This window comes from Musca autumnalis, unplaced genomic scaffold (assembly GCF_047663935.1).
Source record: "Musca autumnalis isolate F117 unplaced genomic scaffold, ASM4766393v1 scaffold_5, whole genome shotgun sequence".
NCBI classification, from domain to species: domain Eukaryota; kingdom Metazoa; phylum Arthropoda; class Insecta; order Diptera; family Muscidae; genus Musca; species Musca autumnalis.
Genome location: NW_027412088.1, coordinates 65722047 through 65743564, shown reverse-complemented (window position 1 = coordinate 65743564; position 21518 = coordinate 65722047). Strand labels below are relative to the sequence as shown.

General features: G+C 37.8%; 1 protein-coding gene across 1 annotated transcript in view; it reads left to right on the top strand.

Annotated features, from left to right (window-relative positions):
* The first annotated feature begins 13752 nt into the window (after nucleotides 1-13752).
* Nucleotides 13753-21518, top strand: part of SP2353 (EGF like, fibronectin type III and laminin G domains protein pikachurin) — a 143205-nt gene continuing 135439 nt past the window's right edge. The window contains exon 1 of the mRNA XM_073956954.1: nucleotides 13753-15487. Coding sequence (XP_073813055.1) covers nucleotides 15358-15487 — 130 coding nt within the window. The 5' untranslated portion in view covers nucleotides 13753-15357. The remainder of the gene's footprint in view (nucleotides 15488-21518) is intronic.

The window sequence follows — 21518 nt, the reverse complement described above, 5'->3', positions numbered from 1 at the left end:
CTCTAACTATAGGAGCATAAGTCTACTCCCTATTGCCTACAAGATCGTGTCAGGGATATTGTGCGTACGACTAAAGCCTATGGTCAACGAGATAATTGGACCATACCAATGCGTCTTTAGACCCGGCAAGTCCACCATTGACCAGATATTTACCCTGCGGCAAATCCTGGAGAAGACCCAAGAGATGCAGATCGACACCTACCACCTTTTTGTCGATTATAAAGCAGCCTTCGACAGCCCGCTGCGTTCAAAGGTATTCCAAGCCATGTCTGAATTTGGTATCCCCGCAAAGCTCATCGGGCTTTGCAAAATGACTTTAACTGACACGAGGTCCTCAGTTAAAATAGGAAAGAACCTCTCCGAAGAGTTTGGTACCAAAAGAGGTTTCAGACAAGAAGACAGCCTTTCGTGTGATCTCTTTAACATCCTGCTGGAAAAGGTTATACGAGAGGCAAACGTCAAAAGAACTGGCACAATCTACACCAATAGTCACATGTTACTTGCTTATGCTGATGATATAGACATCATGGGCCGATCAGTAAAAGAAGTAACTGATACCTTTATAAAGGTCGAAGGAGAATCTGCTAAAGTGGGTCTGGCGGTAAACGGTGAGAAGACCAAGTTGATGGTGTCAACGCGCAATACATCCATTGAGCTCGGATCGACTGTGGATGTTGGTTCCTATAATATTGAGGTAGTAAAAGACTTCGTCTACCTCGGCACCTCCGTAAACACAACAAACGACATCAGTTGTGAAATAAAAAGAGGAATTATATTGGCCAACAGATTCTACTTTGGTTTAAGTAAGCAGTTTAAAAACAAAGCCACATCTCGTCAAACAAAAATAACGCTCTACAAAACACTGATACTACCCGTGCTGATGTATGGCTCCGAAGCCTGGGTACTTGCGCAAGCAGACATGGCAGTGCTTGGTGTGTTTGAAATAAAAATTCTTCGAAAGATCTACGGACCAATCTGCGTTGACGGCAAATATCGACGTCGCATGAACCACGAGCTGTATCTGCTGTACAACGACAACAATATTGTTAAACGTACCGAGATGCAGCGATTGCGTTGGCTAGGCCATATCATAAGAATGAGCGATGATGACCCCGCTAAAAAGGTGTATAAACACGGACCGCTTGGCGGTGCACGCAGAATTGAGAATGAGATGAAAAGGCGCGGTATTCCAGAAAGCGAATTAACAAATAGAGAGAATTGGAGATTTTTTCTTAGTTCGGCCTATAGAACAAATGTTCTGTAATGGGCCAGCTAAGTAAGTAAGTAAGTAAGCATTCGTTGAAATTCGACGACACATACAAGTGGCAGAGGTTTGAATTCTTTTCGCAGACACTTTCGTCGGAGTTGTATGAGGTTGCCAAGGAAAAACTTCTCATTGAACTTTTTTCTTTGCTTACCTTTATACTTCGAGCTGACGATTGATGTTTGGGTATAAAAAGTTTCTTGTTGAAGAAGTTATTGAAAAATAACTTCGGTGGAGAATATCCACAAACAAGAAACAAGGGAACTGATGAGATCCAGTGGCGTGGATCGAAACTATAGTATTCCCTGCCTTACCCCTTGGCGAACAATGCCAAATCTTTTCCACTAATAAGTATAACAAGATAATATAATTTTTTATTAGACAATTTTCCTTGCTGCAATTATCTCTTTGATGGAGAGAGAGAAGTGATGTATGTTAGTACACTTTACCTCTCAACACCTTCTCACACCGAAGAACTAACAATTGTTGCAATGAAAAATGCCTAATGTAAATATAAACGTACATATGTTATTTTAAGGTAATTGTCACACTTTTTTAACATTTAATTTACTAAAGTGATTTATGGTATTTCCTCTCTTCCTATTTTATAATACCGGATACGAGAGAGACCTCATTGATCTTCCTGTGTCGTTTCCCCTAGAATATAGTAATTTTATTTAAATATAAATATTTTCATTTCAAAGTAAATCACTTTGGGTCCATAAACTGCATTCCAAAGTTCCATGACTTCTTCGCAGTACTCATCAATCATAGCAAATACTACCCCAACCTCAAAATCTATACACACACATAGCTTGTTTGCTTTTTTCTCAAATATTTTTTGTCCTTTTATTGAAAAATTTTTCTCTCGAAACATTTTTCCACTTAATATCTTTTTTACTTAAGTATTTTTCCCTTCACTAGGGAAATGGCTTTAAAAAACAACAGTGGAAAAATATCATCATTCTCAAAGTCCTCTTACAGCTTTTGGTTTGAGAAAAAACTTTCAATCTCAATCAATTTGCTTAGATGGACCGACCGACTGACAGACTGCGTAAAAAACGAAAGCAAAAAACAAAACTGAAAAAAACAGCCAATTACTCGTATATGTGAACAACATTCGATAGAAGAAAATTTAATTTCCCTTTTCCCCAGGGGGAAATGAAAGTGACGTGAACAAAAAACAAAAGCCACATAGAAGTAGTTTCTAAGAAGCTACACAAATAAGCCAAGAACAAGGAAACTGATAAAAAAGATTTCAAAGCCATTGCATTCGAGAAAGTTCAAGTAGTTGCCAGTTTTAAGGGCACAGCATACAAACATACACATCCTCAAGATAGCAAATTTTCAAATAGAGTTTCAGTTTAGATGGAAATTAAAACGAAAGGACTTAAAGTAATGAATTTTTTAAAAAAATATTGTATAAAATGGGAATTGTATCAATGTAGATTTTGGAAAGCCCAAAAGATTTTCCTTTGTAATAACAATTAATTCCTGAAAACTTCGAATAACACTATGCAACATTGAAAATGCAAACAACTTCTAGTATGAATTTTTTGAAAGTACATGTTAAGACTACAAAAACCCTAGTAGGGTTTTGTCCTGTCAGATCCAGTTCGGATTTTATGGCCTCATCTAAACCGAGCTAAATCTACACTTTTTTGCATTAATCAGGCCTTTATCTCAGAAACGAATAGGAATTTGGTCTTGCTTTCTTCGGCAATATTGTAGCCCTAAGCTAGTTAAACTTATCTTTTGAAAAAACCACATAAAAAAACTCCATCTAGGGCATCAAAATCTATAAAATATAGAAAATTTTACATAATTGCTGAAATTCTGGTCAGTATCGGCTAAACTTTAGGGAGTTGAAACAATTAACCTTTTGCAAAAATCTTCCAAATAAAGCTATCAACAATTCTTTAGAACATTCTGAAACTCTAAAATGCTTACTTCATGTTGTTTCAGCGGTATTTTGCATCATATCTTTTACAACACGTATTTCAAACACAGTTCACACCAACAGTTTATTCTCGCATTTCGGATTTCACTACATTATTGACATTTTTATTAAATCGTCGTTGAAAAATGTACTGAAAACAACGGCATAGAGGCATTTTACAACAATGGCATGTTCTGAAGAGTTGTGTATTACATCCCGGGGAATATTTTTCCAAAAGAAAATATTCAGAAAAAATTAACGGTTTTGGAGATACGGTGCGAAAAGTATAAAAATTGTGTAATTTTTGCATATATTTTGAAATTTGAGGCAATAAATGTAGATTTTCGAGTTCATTATTTCAAATATTCCAAATATTTTATTCTTGGCCTTATCTATAAATTTGCTTCAGAGCACTATAGGTAATTTGGACAGGTTTTTAGGCAAAAATTCGATATTTGCACTTTTAATAACGCGGGTTTTCTAATTTGGATGTGCACTTTGTTTTCACAAATATTCAAAAACCGGGGTATAATTCGAAGTTAAAATCAAAATTTCGAAGACAAAATAAAAAATGTTAAAAAAGATTAAAACTCAGAGCAGAATTTAAACGCAATTGGTAAGACTTTGGTAATAATCAAATACAAAGATACGATATTCAGTGGAATGGTGGCGGTGTGTACTTTCTGTTTTAAGAAATAATTTTCTTCAAAATGTTTGTTACATCAGAAGAAATCGTCATATAGGATACAATCTAAGAATTATTATTTTTTTACAAAATTATAGTTTTATATTATAGACTTTTACAAAATTGTCCAACTTTGTCCGAAATTCTGCTACCGGGAATATCTTCAGCAAAGGGTTCTGAATCAACTACATAATTACCAAGGTGCGATTTTTTGCGTTTTTTGAGTTATATCACTTTCTTGAAGGTGCCCTCCTTGCAGAAAAATATATTTTTTTTAATTTTTTGTTGGGTGAAGGAAATATTAAACACAAAAAAGCGTCCGATTTGAACTAAAAAGACATTTTCTTTAAAGAAATATTCATCATGTGTTGTAAAAATATACAGAGGTGTTGTGGTCAACATTTTTGTTAATTATAGCCGTAATATGTTATAACTAGGGAACATGATTGCGTGATTTATTTGGTCCTTAAAAAAATTATATTTTTTGAAGATCTTTCGCGAATCAATATTTTAAACATATCAATGTTTATAAAAATCTTTTGGCGGATCAGTACTTGAGTTCATTGTAACCGTTTTTCTTTTGTTTTGACCGCGTTCATTGGGTTGGAACGAATAAAATAGGTAAAATGAGAATAGGGGGTAGGAAAAAGAAAAGTTGTTCGTTGTAAACGTGTTCGTCTGTAAAATTCTTATTAAAGCCTACTTTTAAATATCATATGTTAAAATACTTGAAACAGTGCTTAAATTCGTCGCTATCCGCTCGTGCTTTAAAGCGGGCCTGAAAATCCTAACAAATTGTAAAAAATTCTACTCGCGGGGTAACAATTTTTATTTGTTATAATTGTGGTCGTTTTAAGAAGTTGAATGTGTGTACAAATATTAAGAAAAATTCTTTGGAAACATAAAACTTTGTTCGCTATAAACGTAGTTTCTTATAAGCGATGTTCGCTATATCCGAATTTTACGTTGTAATTCTTTGTTTTATCTTACTTTTGCATATAAAGCAATACAAATATATAAAGCCCACATATCCACCGCTATTAATTTTTGCCTCAAAAACAGGCCAAATTACCTATAGTGCAGAGGTCAGAAGAAGATTCGCATTGGTTTCAGAGATATAGCCCCGAATTTCTTTAAAAACTCTATAATTAACCATGTTTAGATGGGGCCATAAAATCCGAGCTGGATCTGACACAACAAAACCCAACTAGGGTCTCTTGTCGTTTGGGTCTGTACTTTCAAAAAATTCTCAGTTCGAATTGTTTGCACAAAATGGCCTTAAAAATGTTGCACAGTGTTATAGATTAGGTACGTCAGAGAACTCAACGAAATCAAAAAAAGTCTCACTACTACATAAGGAATCGGGCTTAGTTATGAGAGATGTAACTGAGGGTTGTTTTCTAGTATAAAAATAAGTGTTGCCAAAAAGAAAGAAATAAAAAAATGTAATAGTCCATAATTATATTAGGCAATTTTCCTTGCGGTAATTGTAAGTTTTATGGAGAGAGAGGTGAGGCATATAGTAACCCTTTGCCTTTCAACACCCTCTCTCACCTACAAAGTGACAATTGCCGCAAGGAAAAATGCCTAATGTAAATATGGACTTACATAACAAATTACTTTCGGTACCCCAGCAAACATTTTTTCTAGAATTAACATAGATGGAAGGCACAAGCAAGGGTTCTGATCATTCCTTGCATGACAAAGTTCAGGACTTTTCTTGGTTCTTTTTAGTTTCATGTGGACTGTGTTCAGTGGTATCAACTGGGAAACTAGACTTAACACCGGCTTAAGGTAGTTTTCCGTTAAAAACATGGTTTTGAGCGCGGTGTTAGTAACTCAAAGTAATTTCTTCATATTTTCCATTGTACCACGAGATAAAAATTTGGTTAACCACGCTACGTCGATATATTAAAAGAACACCATTTGGAAGTCGTTTTTTTTGGAACATTCGGATAATTATATATCTAGAAATGTATAGAGAATAAAATTTTACCGTTGTTATAGACTACCTCTGGTAAAATCCTAGACTGTAGGTGGAAACTTTATGAGGTAGATGTATCTTCTTTTAAGTGTACACGACTACTCTTCAATCAGCAGCAACACGTAGCCCACTAGGGAGGAATGGGGTGAAAAAGAAATAAAACAAGCAAAAAAGTATTAAGTTAAGCCGAACATTTTATAGTTTTCTTTCTGTTACAAAAATTCCAATGTCCACAATTTTATTTGGAAAAGTTCTTTGAACACTGGGATACCCAAATACTTAATTTTAGCTATACCAAAACGTGGAACTACAGTGATCGACATTTGTGTTTATGCGCGAATTAAACTACATTTATTTAGGATTTTCTTTACAAAACAGTTAGTCTTATTTATCGAATTAGGCACAGAACTTAGTCTATAACAATTAATCGTGGAAAATTTTCTACAAAAACCTTAAAAATTGTAAGGCGAGTATATTCCAATATACGAGAGAGAGAGAGAGAGAGGGAGCTTACTGCTTAATGTGATAACTCTTAGAATAGAAAATTAAGAGTAATATTGAAATTACAATCATTTAAAAAATGTGAAAATTAAAAAGCCTATTATTCGCGAATTAGTTAAAATCAGTTGATTCGCATCCGTTTTTGGATACAGCGAATCACTCTCATTCAATGCCCATGCATATTTCAATGTTTCGGTCAGCGGCCATTGTGTGCCGTCATTTGCATCTCATAATGCCAAAAAACTTAAAGTAGGTAAAAGTCGCGCAATGTGCATACGATTTTGATGCGCATCCGGTTTCATTAGCGCCCATCAAAAATACGTCAATATACACCTATTTCAAATAGATTCTTCAAGAACCGCGGATGTGTCTTCACATTCTATTTTGCGTAAGATACCCATATTACTCGCGTATATCTGTAATTTATGACACGCGTTTTCGCAGATATTATAATCGCGTATAAAGGATTCCATTTATGAAAAATTTTTTTAAAGAAAATCGCGGTTTATTACTCTGATTTGTCAAAATATACTTTTGCAGATTTTCCTATTTCCAAGGTATCAGTATCCGCAGTTTTAGTGGATGGGAAGTGCGGAAGGGCTCATTAGATACGTCGCGTAAAAAAATAAATTCACGCGGGGTTCAGAGGAAATTGAATGACACTTTTAAATTTTAAACGCAATAAATAGATTTTTTAAGAAAATTCACGCAAAAAATTTTGGTATTTAGACTCCAATTAATAGGATACTGTAAAGAGTGACGTAGGGGATGGAAGATACCAAGGAACGGTCCTGACCGGTTTTAACATGGCAAAGCCCAGGATTTATCTTGGTCCCTCTTTCATCTCAAGTGGACACTGTGGACACACACCCGTTAAAGATAGTAAGCTAACATGTGCCGCGCGTTCACCCATAAGAACGTTAAAAACTTGGGATTGGGCGTCGGGTTAGTAACCCTCCCCTAGAAAAAACAGTCTACTATGAAAAAACGAAAGAAAAGAAAAACAAACCTCTCTAAAGTTGACGAATCCCGCAAACGTTTTAAGGACCATGATCTGCGAATCTGCACCTGGAATGTTCGCACTCTTTATAGAGAAGGTGCAGTCTTCGCATTGGCAGACGTACTTGAAAAGTACAAGGCCGATATTACTGCCATACAGGAAATACGATGGATTGGGAAAGGCGTCACAACAACACCTAAAGGTGACGCACTGTATTATAGCTGCCATGACGTAAAGCATGAGTTTGGTTGCGGATTTGTAGTTAGTCGGAGACAAAAACATCTGGTATCCAGCTTCACTCCAGTGAATGAAAGACTTGCTGCAATTCGAATAAAAGCTAAATTCTTCAACATCAGCTTTATTTGCGCTCATGCTCCCACTGAAGAAAAGGACGAACAGACCAAAGATATATTTTATGAGCGCTTAGAAGAAACATATGACCGTTGCCCTGCCCATGACATTAAAGTCATTCTAGGCGATTTTAATGCCAAAATTGGAAAGGAGAATATCTTTGGCCCAACAGTCGGGAAATTCAGTCTCCACAGTGAAACATCTGACAATGGTATGATGCTGATAGACTTTGCAGCTGCAAAAAACATGGTAGTTAGCAGTACCAGATTTAATCATCTCGATATTCATAAGGGCACCTGGCTGTCTCCAGATCAAAGAACAAGTAATCAAATTGATCATGTTGTAATAGATGGAAGACATTCATCCAGCGTGTTGGATGTACGATCGTTCCGAGGCGCAAACATTGATTCGGACCACTACCTTGTTGTAGCAAAGGTACGTACCCGTCTAAACGTTGCAAATAAAGCACGAACAGACACAACGCGGAAGTTGGACATCGTTAGGCTGCAAACACAGCAGATAGCCACAGCATATTCCACACAACTAGCCCAATTGCTTAACGCGAGCACTCCTTGTCCCGATAACATAACAACACAATGGCAAAATATTGCCCACTCCATGCAAACCGCCGCAAAATCCATACTTGGATTCCAGAGACCTCCACAAAGGAATTCATGGTATGACCAGGAGTGTCGTGCTGCTACCGAAGAAAAAAATGCGGCATATAGAGCTACTCTACAATCAGTAGCAACGTGTAGCGCGTGAGAGAGATATCGGGCGAAAAGGAGAGAAGAGAAACGTCTTTTCCGCAAGAAAAAGAGAGAAATGGAAAAGTGGGAGTGTGAAAAAATCGAGATGTACAGGAGCCAGAATGAAGTCCGAAAATTCTACCAAAGAGTAAAACATCAAACAGAGGGCTTTGGTACAGGCACATCCTCCTGTAGAGGCCAGCAAGGTAATCTGGTAACAGATACAGATAGCGTGCTCAGGATATGGAAGGAACATATCTCCAATCTGCTGGTATCCAATAGTAGCGAAGACGATGATACCACAGATCCAATCCCAGAAGATGGTATAGAATGTATACCGCCCGGCCAAGATGAGGTAAAAACAGCAATCAACCGGCTGAAGAATAATAAGGCAGCAGGAGCCGATGGCTTACCAGCCGAGCTGTTTAAAACCGGAGGCGACGCGCTGATAAGGTGTATGCATCAGCTAGTTAGAACCATCTGGCAGGAAGAACGCGTACCCGACGATTGGAACCTGAGCATCCTATGTCCCGTCCACAAGAAAGAAGATAAGACTGTATGCTCAAACTATAGGGGCATAAGTCTTCTCCCTATTGCCTATAAGATAGTGTCAGGGATATTGTGCGAACGACTAAATCCAATGGTCAACGAAATAATTGGACCATACCAATGTGGCTTTAGACCTGGCAAGTCCACCATTGACCAGATATTTACCCTGCGGCAAATCCTAGAGAAGACCCAAGAGATGCAGATCGACATATTTCACCTTTTTGTCGATTATAAAGCAGCATTCGACAGTCCCCTCCGATCTAAGGTATTCCACGCAATGTCTGAATTTGGTATCCCCGCAAAGCTCATCGGGCTTTGTAAGATGACTTTAACTGATACTAGGTCCTCAGTTAAAATTGGAAAGAACCTCTCCGAAGAATTTTGTACCAAAAGAGGTTTCAGACAAGGAGACAGCCTTTCGTGTGACCTATTCAACATTTTGCTGGAAAAGGTAATACGAGATGCAAATGTCAAAAGAAATGGCACAATTTACACCAATAGCTACATGTTACTTGCCTATGCTGATGACATAGACATCATGGGACGATCAGTAAAGGAAGTAACTGATACCTTTAGGAAGGTCGAAGCAGAATCTGCGAAAGTGGGTCTGGCGGTAAACGGCGAAAAGACCAAATTGATGGTGTCGACGCGCAAAGCGTCCATAGAGCTCGGACTAACTGTGGAAGTTGGTACCTACAATTTTGAGGTAGTTAAAGACTTCGTCTACCTCGGCACTGCCAAAAACACAACAAACAACATCAGTTGTGAAATAAGAAGAAGAATTGTATTGGCCAACAGATACTACTATGGTCTAAGTACGCAATTTAAAAACAAAGCCACATCTCGTCAAACAAAAATAACACTATACAAAACGCTGATACTACCCGTGCTAATGTATGGCTCCGAAGAATGGGTACTTGCGCAAGCAGATAAGGCAGTGCTTGGTGTGTTTGAGAGGAAAATTCTTCGAAAGATCTACGGGTCGATTTGCGTTGACGGTGAATATCGACGTCGTATGAACCACGAGCTATATAAGCTATACAAAGACATGAATATAGTTAAACGTATCGAGATGAAACGATTGCGTTGGCTAGGCCATATCATGAGAATGAGCGATGATGAACCCGCTAAAAAGGCGTATGAACACATGCCACATGGCGGTGCACGCATAATCGGCAGGCCTAAGCTTCGATGGAGCAAACAAGTGGATGAAGAAATGAAAAGGCGCGGTATTCCTAAAGTCAAGCGAAAAACAGAGAGGGATGGAGATCTTTTCTTAGTTCGGTCTATGGAACAAATGTTCTGTAAGTAAGTAAGTAAAGTAAGTAAGTAAAGAGCACACACATGAGATATACATTAAACGACGTAAAATCACGAGTTCTATAATCCTATTATGAGTTTGGAATATAGTCTTGTTGCGCGTCCGGATTATTAAAAAATTCAAAAAACCCCGAAATTCCGGCTTCAAAATGTCAGCTTGAATTTGCATCGAAAAATCATACACTAGTATCATGTTGCCAATGGAGTATTATATCATTCTTTTTTTGGGCATAGGTCTATAAAATGTATGGTTAAGTCAGAAATCGGAAGGGAGCATAAAAAAACTTGTTGGCTTCAGCCCATTTTTACTAGGGATAGGCAATGGAAAGCAATAATCGATTTTTCGACTTTTCGATTTTGGTCTAAAACTGAAAATGCGATTTTTCGGTCTGGCGATTATTTCACTTGTCATAAAACTCGATTTTCGACTTTTTCATAACCGCAGAATATCGATTATGATCGATTATTCGTCGCTTTTCGAGTTTTCTTTTGCAAATGTAAAACTGCCAAAACTGTAAAACCGCCAAGTCAGCAATCAATGGGCAAACTCGAAAATCGATCATAAGATAATCGATTATGCGATTTCCCTCCAGCCAAAAGTCGACCACGATTTTTAGACTTTTAACTGCAAAAAGTCGACTAATCGATTAATGGAAAGTCGACTTACCTACCCCTAATTTTTACCCATTTTTCTACATTGATGCTAACACAACTTCCACAAAAATTAATTTTAATGATCGACAATATGGCATCCCTCCTAAAACACTTCATTTTAAAGAATTTCAGTCATACTATATAGAATATGTTAACATTTCGCGAATTCTAAATGGGTGAAACTCGGATTCATCGATTGTAAAACATTTTTGGTTTTTACCATATACATTTTCATACGGGCAAGTTCAAATGTCGAAAAAGGACCAGAAAATTCTGAAAAAACCTTAAATACATTCGATATGTCCGTAGATGAAAGTTTCAATTCACATAAGTTGAGGGTATATCTTTGTCGGCTAAGCCGACTGATACATTTTTACTTGTTATTATTTTAGTTCAGTTAAGTCATTTGGGTATAAAAGTCAGTGCGGCTGATAACTATAGTATCGCCCCTAAAAATGTTTAGCAGTGAAAATCTTATACAAAAGTAGTGGTGTAGGGTATTACATAGTCGGCCCCGTCTCGACTATAGCCTTTTCTCACTTGTCACGGTGTCCCTTAACCAAATTTAAATGGAAGGTGCTTACACCTGGGAAGTTTTTGCAGATTTTAAAAGGACAATGTTCATAGATGAGAAATATCAAGAAACAAAAAAAATCGCCGGAGGGATTTTCAAATAAATCGCGATTTAAGTTCACATTTTTAGGGGTTGTTTAGGTTTTCACGATTTTGTTTGAAAACCGCGAGTCCTATTTAAATGGGCCTTAAGAAAATGTTGTAGCTGTGAAAATTCTCCACAAGACTGACCTTTATGATATTTTCGTAGGTTTTACCGTTTTTGAGATATAGAGGTTCAGTTCAAATTTTTAGGTTTTTATCTTAAGTCTTCAAGATTTAGCTTAGAAACCGCAAGTCATATCAAAATGGGACTAAAGAAAATGTTGTAGCTGTGAAAATTCTCCACAAGATTGACCTTTAAGATATTTTCGTAGGTTTTACCGTTTTTGAGATATAGAAGTTCAAATTGAGACAATGCACTGACTGTATCGCCTCCTTATAAAACAATGTCATTACTGCAATTTCCCAACTGGAACTTATATATCTTAAAAATAGTACAACCTAGGAAAAAATAAATCATCCAATCTTGTAGAGAATTTTCACAGCTATAACATTTTCTTTAGACTCATTTCGATACGACTTATAGTTTCCAAGCTAAATCTTGAAGACTTAAGATAAAAACCTAAAAATTTGAACTGAACCTCTATATCTGAAAAATGGTAAAACCTACAAAAAAACCTAAAGGTCACTCTTGTAGAGAATTTTCACAGCTATAACATTTGCTTTAGACTCATTTCGATACGACTTGTAGTTTACAAGCAAAATCGTGAAAACCTGAAAAAACCCTAAAATTGTGAATTTTGATCGCGATTTATTTAAAAATCCCTCCAGCGATTTTTTCAGTTTTTTTTTCATTTTTCTTATCTATGAACATTGCTGTTTCAGAATCCGCGAAATCTTCCCATGTGTAAGCGGTTTTCATCAAAAGTTAGTTAAGGCGCACTGAGCATGATATTGTTTTATAAGGAGGCGATACAGTCAGTGCATTGTCTCAATTTGAACTTCTATATCTCAAAAACGGTAAAACCTACGAAAATATCATAAAGGTCAATCTTGTGGAGAATTTTCATAGCTACAACATTTTCTTGAGGCCCATTTACATAGGACTCGCGGTTTACAAACAAAATTGTGAAACCCTAAACAACCCCTAAAAATGTGAACTTAAATCGCGATTTATTTGAAAATCCCTCCGGCGATTTTTTTTTTGTTTCTTGATTTTTCTCATCTATGAACATTGTAGTTTCAGAATCTGCAAAAACTTCCCAGGTGTAAGCACTTTTCATTTAAAATTAGTTAAGGCGCACCGTGTTGTTTTTGAGTTGACTTTTTATGTGGTAATTAATTATGACATTCCCCCCTTAAGGTGAGGGGTTATTAGTTTTGTAGTAGCTAGAAAGTTACAACTGCTGCTAATTGCTTAAAAATATATTATTTTGTAAGATATTTTTGCAAAGATAAAGTCAATACCGAGCACGTGTCTCCGTTCTTGGCAGCTATAAAAAATATATAAAATTACATTCGCGTCATTAAACCATTTATATATCTTAACTAACAAAAAAGAAAAAAAAACTGCGCGTGTTCTAGTCTGTGCTATCCAATTATATTTAAATCTTTTAAGAAAAGGTCTAATGAATCCTTTTTAGGCACTAACAACTAACTCAGAAAACAAAATCTAACTTGACCTTCATATTTAGCTGGACAATTTAAAGGGTTGCTTTCTATTTAATTGAATAAGACAACGTAAACGAAGTGTAAAAACAAAATAATAAAAATAATAAAACAAAAGCAAAATAAAAATGAGAAATTTGAAAATATCCTTTGAAAATATCCTTTTGTATCTATGAACGTGTGTGTGCGTGATATTATTTGTCATAGCTAAAACAAAAATTCTTAAAGTCTTGAATTGTAACCCTTATCCTTGTTGTTGTAGTTGTTGAACGGTGTAAAATTGAGGGAAACTAAAACAAAAAAAAACAAACAACAACAATAACAATGGCATTATAGTACTTTATTGTGTTTTAGCGACTGTATCTCTTCCAGCATATTTATGTTCACTGTTTTTGTTCTTCTTCTTGTTGTCTTTACAGATTTCCTTTTGGCCTTTGAGGCATGTCTTTTGTGGATTAAGAGGAAAAAGTTCATTTTTTGTTTTTGTTTCAACTTATTTTATTTGTTGAGCTGAGGAAACAAAAATACAAAAAACAAGCTGGCAATAATAAAAACAACAACAACAACAGCAGCGGCTGCATTGAACCAAGGCCTGTGCTGGGTTTTAAAAGGAAACAATAAATAGCCAAGGCAAAAAAAAAAAAAAAAAAAAAATAGCAACATCATTAAACTTATCAGCAACAACAAAGTAAGAGAGCGAGAGAGAAATAGGGAGAACTAGTCCACAACAAATAATTGGAAATAGCAAAAAATTACAAAATTTTCTCTCCTTCAGCATACACATGTAATTGCCAAGTGAAAGAGAACCTAGAAGCAAAAAAGTTTGTTTTTGATATTCAGTTCTGGTGGCCACACAGACGATAATATATCCCGCAATTGACACAGAAAACCTCGACAGTTTTAATGCTTATTTTGCTACTGGTGCTGCCTACTTTGTAATCATAAGGACAACAGCCAGCCAGCCATACATCACATCCGGAACTTAGTCACAGATACGTGTCAACGGCAGCATAACAACAAAAGTTCCACTGACACACAGCCATACATCTCATCAAGAACACAACATAACGAATGAGCTCAAAAACATAGTGACACAGCAACATAGCGACACAACAAAATCAACGTTATCAGCAATTATCACAACATTTCGTTTGGCAGCAAAAGCGACAACAACAACAACGACCAAACCATATTACCATACAACCAACAGCAGCAACAACTTCATAGGCTCCCACATTTGAGGAAAAAAAAATAAGAAAAAAGAGACAACCAGAAAAAATATCATTTCAAGTGAAAACACTCAACCAAGCAGCCAGCCAGCCATCCAGTCAGCTAGCAATTCATTTATTCACTCACATACAGGGTAAAACAGGCACAGAATCATATCAAACCCAGCTACAAACCTCTGCATCTACAACCTACCACTACTCAACATACTTCGCATTACGACAAACGATTGCAATTGCACAAAAAGTTGCATAGAACGATAACAAGAGCCATCACTGCACAACTACATCAATCATTCTAACAGCTCTCATTGCCTGTTGCAAGCGAGCCAACATATCAACAACAACGACGACACCAACAACAAGAGAAGCAGCAGCATTACAAGCAACATCGTCATCATCATCATCATCTACACCACCACGAACAACAACAAACCACATTGTATAGACTCTGACGTTATCCTTTCAATTCTTAACTCAATTCCTATAACAAGGATTTGCTTGTACACACACACACACACACACCACCATCATAGGCGCCATCACATTTATTTGGACTCTTAACACAACAAGAACAACAACAGTGCCCTCCAACAATTTGCCTTATATCTGAAAGCAAAGCATCTCTCACAAGAACAAAACAGAGACCGGTAGACAGGGTCTGGTATACATAAACAGCCTCTGGAAATATTATAAACTGGCGACATTAACATCATTATTGCGACGGCTGTCATTAACACTCTAGAAAACCCCATTACGCCCTGCCCCCTCTCCTACGTTCAACTACATTATTTTCTACACTGTGACACCGACACTTGTCATTTTGTCGTCAAGCATTGACAAAACATTATAATGGCGGGGACAGCAACAAAAAGAAGCAGAAAGGATAATAACATGCTGATGCACGGTTTTATTTTGGTGACTATTTTGGCAACGGCCAAAAGTGCCGAAGCGGAAATTACTATGGAAGCTGCTTTTCAAGGTAATTGAATTGTGTTGTATGTTATACCAATTTATTTTCATCGTTTCCCCGTCCCAATTAGTGGGAGCAAGCAACCCGCTAGCCACCTTATGACTTTTATTTAATTCACTGTAGTTTTGAAAATTGCTCTTCTTTGTGGAATGGTGGTGGCAAATTTTGTTGTAATGCCGCTCTTAATGAGGTCCATTGAAGTACTTGACTTAGTTTAGAATTGTGATGTGTTTTTTTGTTCAACTGCAGAGTATTTTGAAAAGAGAGATAAAGTAATTAAATTTAAGACTTACCTCCCATTACGTATAAGTTACGACAATAGTTATACGCACACCGGTGTATCACAAAAACAAGTGACGTTGGAAGTGGATGTAATATTGTGTAGGAGATTATTTGGTTCCTATTTATACCCTGCACTACCATGTGAGGGGTTATTATAAATTTGTTTTGACCAAAAATCATGTAGTACATCGAAATGTTGGTCCTAAAACATGAGTGACCCAGAAGGGAGCAGGCCATAATGTGATTATTAGCAACCTATGACAGTGAAAAAGAAATAAAACATTTGTTCTCTTTTGTACGCTCTTTCATTGAATTCGGATCGTGTGTGTGTAAATCATGGGTGACCAAGAAGAGAACAGACCAAAATGTGAATGTATTCAAACTATTGGCAACTTATGATTTTGTGTTAGTGTGTTTTTATGCACGCACGCTACAAAACAAAAACAAATCAAAATATAATCTCTCTTTCGTACGCTCTTTCTATGCATTCGGGTCGTATGTGTGTAAATTGCCGAAAAACTTCGGCGCCGCCGTGCCAAAGAAGAACACATTGGGTGTAAATTGGCGAAAAACTTTGGCACCACCATGCCTCACAGAACGGTTATGGAGAGACTGAAGGACGGGAAGATGTAATTGACTGATATTTGACTCGGATTACTTGCGTTGTGTTCATTAGGGTTATGACTTGTTTATCGTATCCCTGTATGATATTTTGATGAGTTTTTACCTAATATTACATAAAATCTTAATTATAAAGTGATTCTATAAAAAAAGCTTCCGCACAAAAAGCTTTGCTGGACCTTGAAACAGTTTAATGTTACCTTTTCTTAAGTCGATTATATTTTTGTCTTACTTACTTACTTAGTTGGCCCATTACAGAACATTTGTTCCATAGACCGAACTAAGAAAAGATCTCCATTCCTCTCTGTTTTTCGCTTTACTTTTTGGAATACCGCGCCTTTCCATTTCTTCATCCACTAGTTTGCTCCATCGAAGCTTAGGCCTGCCGATTCTGCGTGCACCGCCATGTGGCATGTATTCATACGCCTTTTTAGCGGGTTCATCATCGCCCATTCTCATGATATGGCCTAGCCAACGCAATCGTTTCATCTCGATACGTTTAACTATATTCATGTCTTTGTATAGCTTGTATAGCTCGTGGTTCATACGACGTCGATATTCACCGTCAACGCAAATCGGCCCGTAGATGCTGCCTTATCTGCTTGCGCAAGTACCCATGCTTCGGAGCCATACATTAGCACGGGTAGTATCAGCGTTTTGTATAGTGTTATTTTTGTTTGACGAGATGTGGCTTTGTTTTTAAATTGCTTACTTAGACCATAGTAGCATCTGTTGGCCAATACAATTCTTCTTCTTATTTCACAACTGATGTTGTTTGTTGTGTTTATGGCAGTGCCGAGGTAGACGAAGTCTTTAACTACCTCAAAATTGTAGGTACCAACTTCCACAGTTGGTCCGAGCTCTATGGACGCTTTGCGCGTCGACACCGCCAGACCCACTTTCGCAGATTCTGCTTCGACCTTCCTAAAGGTATCAGTTACTTCCTTTACTGATCGTCCCATGATGTCTATGTCATCAGCATAGGCAAGTAACATGTGGCTATTGGTGTAAATTGTGCCATTTCTTTTGACATTTGCATCTCGTATTACCTTTTCCAGCAAAATGTTGAATAGGTCACACGAAAGGCTGTCTCCTTGTCTGAAACCTCTTTTGGTACAAAATTCTTCGGAGAGGTTCTTTCCAATTTTAACTGAGGACCTAGTATCAGTTAAAGTCATCTTACAAAGCCGGATGAGTTTTGCGGGGATACCAAATTCAGACATTGCGTGGAATAACTTTGATCGGAGGGGACTGTCGAATGCTGCTTTATATTTGACAAAAAGGTGAAATATGTCCATCTGTATCTCTTGGGTCTTCTCTAGGATTTGCCGCAGGGTAAATATCTGGTCAATGGTGGACTTGCCAGGTCTAAAGCCACATTGGTATGGTCCAATTATTTCGTTGACCATTGGCTTTAGTCGTTCGCACAATATCCCTGACACTATCTTATAGGCAATAGGGAGAAGACTTATGCCGCTATAGTTTGAGCATACAGTCTTATCTCCTTTCTTGTGGACGGGACATAGGATGCTCAGGTTCCAATCGTCGGGTACGCGTTCTTCCTGCCAGATGGTGCTAACTAGTTGATGCATACACCTTATCAGCGCGTCGCCTCCGGTTTTAAACAGATCGGCTGGTAAGCCATCGGCTCCTGCTGCTTTATTATCCTTCAGGCGGTTGATTGCTGTTTTTACCTCATCTTGGCCGGGCGGTATACATTCTATACCATCTTCTGGAATTGGATCTGTGGTATCATCGTCTTCGCTACTATTGGATACCAGCAGATTGGAGAAATGTTCCTTCCATATCCTGAGCACGCTATCTGTATCTGTTACCAGATTACCTTGCTGGTCTCTACAGGAGGATGTGCCTGTACCAAAGCCATCTGTTTGATGTTTCACTCTTTGGTAGAATTTTCGGACTTCATTCTGGCTCCTGTACATCTCGATTTTTTCACACTCCCGCTTTTCAATTTCTCTCTTTTTCTTGCGGAAAAGACGTTTCTCTTCTCTCCTTTTCTCCCGATATCACACTCGCGCGCTACCCTTTGCTACTGATTGCAATGAAGCTGTATATGCCGCATTTTTCTCTTCGGTAGCAGCACGACACTCCTGGTCATACCATGAATTCCTTTGTGGAGGTCTCTGGAATCCAAGTATGGATTTTGCGGCTGTTTGCATTGAGTGGGCAATATTTTGCCATTGTGTTGTTATGTTATCGGGACAAGGAGTGCTCGCGTTAAGCAATTGGGCTAGTTGAGTGGAATATGCTGTGGCTATCTGTTGTGTTTGCAGCCTATCAATGTCCAACTTCCGCGTTGTGTCTGTTCGTGCTTTATTTGCAACGTTTAGACGCGTACGTACCTTTGCTGCAACAAGGTAGTGGTCCGAATCAATGTTTGCACCTCGGAGCGATCGTACACCCAATACGCTGGATGAATGTCTTCCATCTATTACAACATGATCAATTTGATTACTTGTTCTTTGATCTGGAGACAGCCAGGTGCCCTTATGAATATCGAGATCATTAAATCTGGTACTGCTAACTACCATGTTTTTGCAGCTGCAAAGTCTATCAGCATCATACCATTGTCAGATGTTTCACTGTGGAGACTGAATTTCCCGACTGTTGGGCCAAAGATATTCTCCTTTCCAATTTTGGCATTAAAATCGCCTAGAATGACTTTAATGTCATGGGCAGGGCAACGGTCATATGTTTCTTCTAAGCGCTCGTAAAATATATCTTTGGTCTGTTCGTCCTTTTCTTCAGTGGGAGCATGAGCGCAAATAAAGCTGATGTTGAAGAATTTAGCTTTTATTCGAATTGCAGCAAGTCTTTCATTCACTGGAGTGAAGCTGGATACCAGATGTTTTAGTCTCCGACTAACTACAAATCCGCAACCAAACTCATGCTTTACGTCATGGCAGCTATAATACAGTGCGTCACCTTTAGGTAGGGTTTTGGGTTTTCCCGGTTTTTATCATTCCCGGGAAACGGGAATCATAAAATCGCCATTCCCGGGAATCCGGGAATTCCCGGGAAATTTTAAAATACGAGAGTGCATCAATACTTCCGTGATTTTTTATCTTCCCATAGTAACTTATATAAAATACAATATTTGCAAAGAGTTGCGGGCTCAAAAATGCATAACACGTTTTCGCTCTATCTATTAAAAACGAAAAAATATATAAAAATACACCATGTTGCCCGAATTTTGCCCACATTGATCATTTCCAATATTCAATACTAAGGAAATCGCTCGATGGAAAGTGATTTGGCTCAAACAATGAAATGATTGATCAGAAATTCCAATTTTATGGACCTCGAAAATCGTATGTTTTATTCTTATGCTTAAGATTGCTTGAATTAAGTAAGAAAATATCAGTCAGCAGTGCCGACAGAGATATGCCCTCAGCCTCGGGCCTAAAGAAAATAAGCAAACAAAATATTTCTGACGTTTCCAGGGCCTTTTTGAGTTTTTGAGCCAATTTCTTAGGAAGTATGGATTTGCCCCGAAAAAAAATTGTACCGTTTTAACTAGGGCCGCACACAAAACATATTGCCAAACACTTAAAAGAGGGAGTATGTTAGATTTCTCCCTTCGACGGTTATCATACGAACTACCTAATGTAGTTGGTACCGGTAGGCTTTCTTTGAGATTTTGGGCCTTTAACTCAGGAAGAGTGGAATTGCCCTCCCAAAACAAGTTGCGCCGTCGTAACAGGGCCTTCAAGTAGAGCTATTTGGATAGAATTAAAAAAAATCGAGATGAGCTGTTAATGTGCACTTTTCCTAAATTTTGTGTTGGAGGTACCCGAAGGGCTGGATCGATATAGTCTATATTCCAATCTGATACATGATTAGATGAAATAATATGATGCGCAAAGTTTGGACCAGTCAGAAACTTCCTGCGGGAGTAATCTTGCCAATTTCCATTTTAGTTGTTGCCGTCAAGATTTCGTGGAGCTTTTAAGGCATTATATCAGGAAGTATGGACTTGCCCCCCGACAAAATGTGTACCTTCGTAAAGGGGGCCGTAAAGACAAACTGCTCTAAAAATTTCAAATCGATCCGAAAGGAGCTTTTAAACTTCACTTTTTCCGAATTTTGTGTGGAATCCGTTCTATGACTGGAACTAATATTCCCATATGCAAAATTATGACCGATTCGGTTGTTCCCTTCGAGAGTTGTCGTGCGCACCATTTTAGCGATAATTGTTGAGCTTTTGTGGGAAAGGTACCGGAAGTAGTGGACCACCGATATGGTCCATCTTCGAACTTAAACTAAGTGTGAAAAAAAATCTCGAATGCCAAATTTTTGACCTAATCGGTGGCTTTGTTCGAGAGTTATCGTGCTCACCAGCCAGCCAGCCGGACCATCTTATTAAAAAGGGGCTTTAAAATAGAAAATATTCTGTCGCACTTAATAAAAATCCGTCGTTATAGTCCACGTTTTTTGTGCGGCTCTTATAACTTTTTCCCTGAAAACACTTTTGTAGATTAAAGTTATTTCCAAATCTTTTGTAATTTATTTATTCTGTAAAATCGAATCGAATTCTGATCCTATGATATAATTCAATATTAGTTGTGATAAATGTAAAAAGATATTTCCCGATTTCCCGGGAAATATGATTTTGTTTCCCGGGAAAATCCCGTAACCAAAAAACCGAGAATTCCCGGGAATTCCCGGTGCGGGATTTCCCTACCCAAAACCCTACCTTTAGGTGTTGTTGTGACGCCTTCCCCAATCCATCGTATTTCCTGTATGGCTGTAATATCGGCCTTGTACTTTTCAAGTACGTCTGCCAATGCGAAGACTGCACCTTCTCTATAAAGAGTGCGAACATTCCAGGTGCAGATTCGCAGATCATGGTCCTTAAAACGTTTGCGGGGTTCGTCAACTTTAGAGGGGTTTGTTTTTCTTTTCTTTCGTTTTTTCATAGTAGGATGTTTTTTTCTAGGGGAGGGTTACTAACCCGACGCCCAAACCCAAGTTTTTAACGTTCTTATGGGTGAACGCGCGGCACATGTTAGCTCACTACCTTTAACGGGTGTTAAAGGCAGTTAACCAAGTGACACCACGGGGAGGTCAGTGTCCACTTGAGATGAAAGAGGGACCAAGATAAATCCTGGGCTTT